Below are 6763 nucleotides of genomic sequence, written 5' to 3' on the forward strand. Positions count from 1 at the left end.
GATGTTAAACATTATAACAACAATATACGGTATAAGTTATAATATAATGTTATAAGGTTGAAAACACTTTGTTGTAATACACTCAAGTGCAAATATTTACTATTTTGATTTCGGATGGAAATTAAAATGTGAATTATACAATATTACCACTACCTACTTGTAATCAAACCTATGCAATGTTGTTGATGAGTGATAACCATGTATAATGTTTTACCTACGGTATATTAGAATAATTACAATATTACGTACGACGGATAGTTCGATTGATCATTATTTATGATTCATAAACATTGATGCGCCTACTCTAATTCATCAAACTTCATGATATAAATCGTGTTGTTTTTTCAATAATAATATTTATTTATATCCAGCAAAGTGCATTTTACATGAATAATTATTTACAGAAACGGTTACCAAACCGCTTTAGGGTAATGCGCGTATTACCATAGTGTCATACTATAATATAGGTAATGTTATATTATAAAGGTATGTACCTATAGGCTATACTGCATGCTAACCGATGGAAAAAAAAATAGAAAATCGATGGGGTCGAAGGGAAGAAAAAAATAAATAAACAGAAACTATGGGCATAAATATTTATTACGTGACCGGCGTACGGGGTCGGTTGCAATAAAACAACAAAACGCGGCGGTGGGCCATTTTCGAGTGTACGGTATCCGTGTACATAATAATAATATAAAGCCGCGGACGGACGGGAAAATCCCCACAGAAAATGAACAAGGTTTAACGAAGAATCACATAAATCAAACGTCCTTTATACGTTTGCACATCAGTATACGTATATTGTGTACATGTATGGTGTATCGTACACACATTGGTATATATATATTATATATAGTATGTAAAATAACCTTTGCGGCCGGTTTACGTGGACTACCGCTGTCATCTACCGCCACCGCGGTGTAGGTACCCTCAAAAACGACAACACCGATAATATTATTAATATATTATATTATTGTACATAACAGTCGAGTCGGTCGGACTGTGCCGTGCTGGTCGCTATATTGGACCGACTGTCACAGCGGATGCGTACTGGATATACCCTACCTATTATTTCGATACGTGATTCCTGCGTCCTCCCGCGCCGCGCGGCGACGTCCTTTTTGCCGAAAAGGGTATCTGAACTTTATTATTGTTTACCCCATTCACAACAAATAAAACCCTCTACGACGTTTTTATTGGTTTTCCGGAAAGACCACAGGGTTACTCGTACATAATATTGGATATATATATATATACGGTATACACAATGTAGGTTCGGCGAGTCAGCGCGCACGGTGTACGTTTTTCTACTCTCCGCGGTACGTGTTTATTATAGTTTTGCACTATCGTCTAATATTGTTTAATGCACTGCGAATATAAAACAGTAATTAAGTAAGGTAATCATTGCCTAGACTAAGCACCTACTAAATCGTATTAAATAATAAGTACTCAAATTAACTTTAATGACAATTAATACAAATAAAACCGGGAAATCGCTTTGCTGTGATATAGTTTTTGATGTCGGTCTGTCGAGTGTACCTCGTCATTGACTAGGTCACTGCGTAATGCATAATTCTACATTAACTTAAATTATCATATTTCTATATTCATTTTCATCGTTTCATTTTCTCTGTAAGAAAGATTGAAAAATGTAATACAATGTTCCTTATTCATTTAGCATAAGCATTCAAACCTTAAACTCGATCAAACCAAGATATTTAAACGAAGTACTTACAATGAGTTTAGTTCGTTTGTTGTAATTTACAAGAACGTATTTTGGGGATTTCAAACTTGAATGCATATGATTAGATTTTACATAGATATAAACAATGACTTTTTAATATCATTGAGATTCATATTTCCTATTGACTACCAATTTAGACCTCAGATCTATCCACACATCGCACCGTTATATGGTAAGTAAATATTATTGTATTACACTATGAGTTAATAATAATAACATAAGCGAAATTTTAATTTTTTTTAATTTCATTTGTTTGCCGATCAGAACCATGAGGGTCTCCCATATCCCCCTTTAATATACCTTAGATGGATTAACAATTTATACGCCACATTTTGTAGATAAATAAATAAATTATCAATATTACTCAGAACTGTTCTTTCAACACTAGGTTCCCTATTTTACACATTTTCGTGATTGTGTCATAATCTTGGAAAATGTGCCTTTCTATTTTTATTGTTTTTAAACAATCATAAATTCATAACTAATGAGATAAAATTACATTGTATTACATTTTCAAGCTTCTTATCCAACCATACAATTTTTTTATTTTTAGTTATCTTGAAGATCCTAGGCATCCATTTGTCTACCAGAAACAATCAAAGTTGTTAATTAGTGCATTTTTATTATTCCTAATATAACGTCAAACACACTAAAATAAAACATAATTTTAAGTGAAATTTATTTATTTTAGTGAAACAGGTATTAGTCCGTATTACCCTTACTAAATAGTGGATGTCGTTTCAGAAACGAACTATACATTTTCTTCAATAGCAGAAAAGCGGAAAATTGTTCAGTGACCGAGAGTGACTGGTATTTAAAGGTTTACCTTGATCGCTCTACTCGGTATTTAAAAAAAAATTGACGGTATACTGATACCAGAATTTCTTACTCGTTTTACTAATATAATAAGAAAGTATGTTATAAGTATATATATTTTGATTCAAATTTAAATATAAAACGTTAAGAAAATGTTAATTATGTAATGATGATGACAATTACATTTTCGACCCATGCTAAAGAAGTTTTTGTAAAATATAGAAGTTACAATTTTAATTTTTTTTTTTTTTTTGACAAAGCTTTTTTTATTATTTTTTTTTTTTTATATTATTATTTTGGATATCTTTATCTAGTTCGTACTTGGATGTGTATAAAATAATAAATTATTTCCCTTGATTTTATTGGAAGAATACACCAGTGACAAATATATTTACAACTCTGATTAAAATATTAAAAAAATTTAATATACAATAAAAAAAAACAATTACAAAAATAAATATATTTTAATCGTGATGATTTAGTAAACGTAATATTTATTTAAACTATATAATGATATACTTTGTTCAAACCACGCGTTCCAGTTGCATCTTACTCCATGAACATCGTTAAAACCATTGCCGACGATTAGGTACTGGTCTAGGACGACGCGCAGTAGGTACCCAGGAAATTCTAATATTATTCCATCAACTAATTAAATTCGTAAGATTTTGAATGACTTATAGTTATTTCGCGTCCACCGCAAAATGGTTTTAAAAGAAATTCGTTTTACAGTGTTTGATCGATGTCATTCGACCGCCACTCTTCATCACAGCCATTGCTCTTAAGATAATGTTTGTACTTGCCACGGACGAACTATTATAATATAGGTTGTTCGTCTACACTCGTGTCTAGTCAAACCGACCACAACGTCCATCGCCATCGTCGCCATCTGTATCATTTTTTCGACAACCAGACGTACTTCCGACCGCCGTGGATGACTGATGACAAGACTTTGAACAGTTGCAGCATGGCGTGCCTGGCTTTATCGATGCTATGGGTCCGTCTTCTTTTTTGTGCTTAACCCGTCTGTTCTGGAACCAAATTTTCACCTGCTTCTCGGACAACCGCAGACAGTTGGCGATCTCTATGCGCCTCAATCGCGACAGATACATGTTGCTGGAGAATTCTCGTTCCAACTCCAATAGCTGGTTACTGGTAAACGCTGTCCGGATCCTTTTCGAACTTCCGGAATCTGTATCGCTTTCTCCATTTTCTCGTAATGGATCTTCAGCCACAACAGAATCTGTAAGAAAAAAAAGAGAAACGTAAGATTCAATTTTTTTTTTTTAATGTCCTCGTCGCATTACAAGATATACCCAAATTAATAGGCCATAATAATATAAAACTACATTACGCGACTTAAATTATGACCACCGTGACAATGTATGTATTGTTCAAAATATTTAACATTGAGAAAGTAAAGATTTCCTCCTCAGAGTTTAAAGTTGGAACAAAGTGTACAATTTTCAAAATATATTTGGAAACATTATAAAATCATTATGTATTCTAAATTCTGTCTGAAATTAAATTTAGAAATATAAAAGTATAATTAAATTTAAGTAATGGAGATAGAGACTAACCAAAAAAAAGTCGTGGGTGAGTGACACGCCCGACTCTACAACAATATAAAACTTTCAAATGACAGTTCGACAGTTCGACATTTAAACATTCGGCAATTAAAATTATACCCACCCCCGATGAATTTTTTAAGATTGCCCTTGAAAAGCAAAAAGAATAAAAAAAAAAATTATTTCGTGGTATATATACATATAAAAAATCCTCTCTAAATAACATAATATATTATTATACTGATTGTAAATAAATAACTTTTGATAATCTACAATCATTAGTCCGTAATAAATATTAAATAATAATTAATATAGTAAATGAAGTAAAATAAAAAAGATTCCTTTTTACTTACGAACATTTTATGTAATGTTGTTAAAAATAATATTTTTAGATATTCTAATGCAAAATTTAAACAAGATTTAAAATATTTCCAAACCTACTCCGTAGTAATTAAAGGTGCGTCGTGTACCTACTTAACAACTAATTAAATACGTAACAAATGTATGACTAACGAATTTGATTTTAAAATAATTTCTAAAATTTGAAATTAATACCAAACCAAACAAAATGTTCAAATATATTACACGTCTTTAACGTCACTACAATATTTCTCATTCTAATGTGCGATAAGTGCAAGAAAAAATTAGTTGTTTTGAATTTCTTTAATAGAACTTTTAATGAAATACTGTTGATAATCGATAAACGATGATATTGATAATGAAATTCAAGAAAACCCCAAATCTTCCCCTGTTTAGTAAATAGCATTTATTGTGTTGTATACAACATACCTGGATCGTAAGCCATCATTTCATTTGCTGCTCTCTTTTTCGCCGAAGTTTTGGCATGGTGTGGTTTATTCCTCTGGCCCGTATTGGTAGCTACAACAGCAACGGGTTTTACGACCACCGGAGGTGCCTGCTTCTGGTGGTAGTTGTGTTGATGATCGTGGCGTTGCTGTTGGTGGTCTTTACCGAATGCACCACCGCCACCTCCACTACTACTTCCGCCGACCGGATAACCGAAAAACCGTGGATTAGTAGCCGACGGAAATACAACAGGCGTCGACGATTGGTATCCATAGACGGCGGCTGCCGCTGCAGTCCTGTTCAAGAACTGAATGTACTCGTTGAGCTGTGGGTGATAAGATACAGAGGCCGCGGATACGGTGGCTGCAGCGGCTGCGGCAGCTACAGCAGCGGTGGTGGAGGGACGTTTGACGCTGCCTATGAGCGTGTCGATCAGAAATGACCGGGACATGGTTTTCTTGGTCGAGGTCATCGTCACGGGCCAACGAGGACCGTCCATATCGTAGAGACGGAAACGACTTGGAATTATTAGTAACCCGATCACACGCACGTGACACAACGTCGGGACTTTTATAAACGAAGAAAGCGGAGTTTCCTTTGGTAACACGGCCACGATAATACGATCTTCAGTTATATTAATAACTACGAGATAAATGTATTATGGTTTTACGCACCAGCACGACGACGACCAGCGTTTAGGTCTTCGGCAGCGGGGTTGTGTGGTGACTGACTGTCTACCAGAGGTCTGCGTCGCACCAACCCCACCGACTGGCCCCGGGGGGTCGTCCCCACCACCAAACCGTGATCCATCCAGCAAGCACCGCCTACCCATGTCTTGTACGGCACGACCCTTTTTTTTCAGCCCTCGAGGGTGCTTCGAGTGCAGCGTATCTGTGTGTGTACGTGTGTGTGTGTGTGTGTGTGTGTGTGTGTGTGTGTGTGTGTGTGTGTGCATGTCGCCTCTGCAGCTATATACAATGGTGTGTTTGTTGACTGTTTTTAAAAACCCATCCCGCTAATTGTCCGTCTGTATACAATTATATATCTGTCCAGTGACCGAAAATCAATCCACTCGACCGACCCCCAACCCCCTCCAAACGGTGCACACCGAGTTTCCTCACGATCAAATATCGCACCGGTCTCCGTTTTATTAATACCTAATGGCCCGATAACTTCCACCGCAACTACTCCTTGTTCTTCTACCGCCCCGTGTATATCATTATTGTAATCCACAATGCACCAGACGCGGAAACGTCATTCTGCACTGCCGCTCGTGACAAACAACTGTATGATATTTATTCTGTTGGGAAATACGAGGATGAAAATCTATGAGACGAAATTTGTATACAAGTAGTTTATGGACTTCAAAGCGTTTATCGGAACAATATAAACTCACACTTATTATACAATACACGTATTTTATTCAATAGGTACTGCACTCGATATCTAGATATCTCTCGATTTTAATCAACTGCAAACCCTTCGGGGTCTGATTCAATACTACTTGACGGGTACATATAGGACTATAGGTACATTCCTCCGAGTCTATATAACTTTGTTTATACATTAAAACTGTATCATTATAATTATATTTATAGTAATGTGAACATAACATTTTTTTAAATATAATATTCGTTTTAATTTAATGAAAAAAACTCACTACTCAATCATATAAAATATAGAACTTACCTAAATTATAAACAATAATTTAAATTAATTTATAATTAAATTAACACTTAAATTTAATTTGTATAATACAATAAACATTCATATTATTTAAACAAATTCAAGTTGTCTATTTTTTGGTAGTGTATAATTTTAAAAC

At 34.7% G+C, this 6763-nt stretch overlaps 1 protein-coding gene across 1 annotated transcript; it reads right to left on the reverse strand.

Annotated features, from left to right (window-relative positions):
- Positions 1-3233: 3233 nt before the first annotated feature.
- LOC111035838 (GS homeobox 2-like) lies at positions 3234-5686 on the reverse strand. Its single transcript, XM_022317629.1, has 2 exons — positions 4921-5686; positions 3234-3806 (listed from the first exon to the last, which is right to left on the reverse strand). Exons 1-2 carry the CDS (start codon positions 5435-5437, stop codon positions 3412-3414), a joined length of 912 nt encoding a protein of 303 aa, XP_022173321.1. The 5' UTR covers positions 5438-5686; the 3' UTR covers positions 3234-3411.
- Positions 5687-6763: the final 1077 nt, after the last annotated feature.

The sequence above is a fragment of the Myzus persicae genome, unplaced genomic scaffold, assembly GCF_001856785.1.
Source record: "Myzus persicae strain clone G006 unplaced genomic scaffold, MPER_G0061.0, whole genome shotgun sequence".
Lineage (NCBI taxonomy): Eukaryota > Metazoa > Arthropoda > Insecta > Hemiptera > Aphididae > Myzus > Myzus persicae.

Excerpts from the sequence above, each read along its gene's own strand:
- LOC111035838 (XM_022317629.1), bottom strand. The coding sequence starts at position 5,437 with ATGGACGGTCCTCGTTGGCCCGTGACGATGACCTCGACCAAGAAAACC. Across the intron at positions 3,807-4,920 it reads AATGATGGCTTACGATCCAG|ATTCTGTTGTGGCTGAAGAT; the intron begins GTATGTTGTATA and ends TTTTTCTTACAG.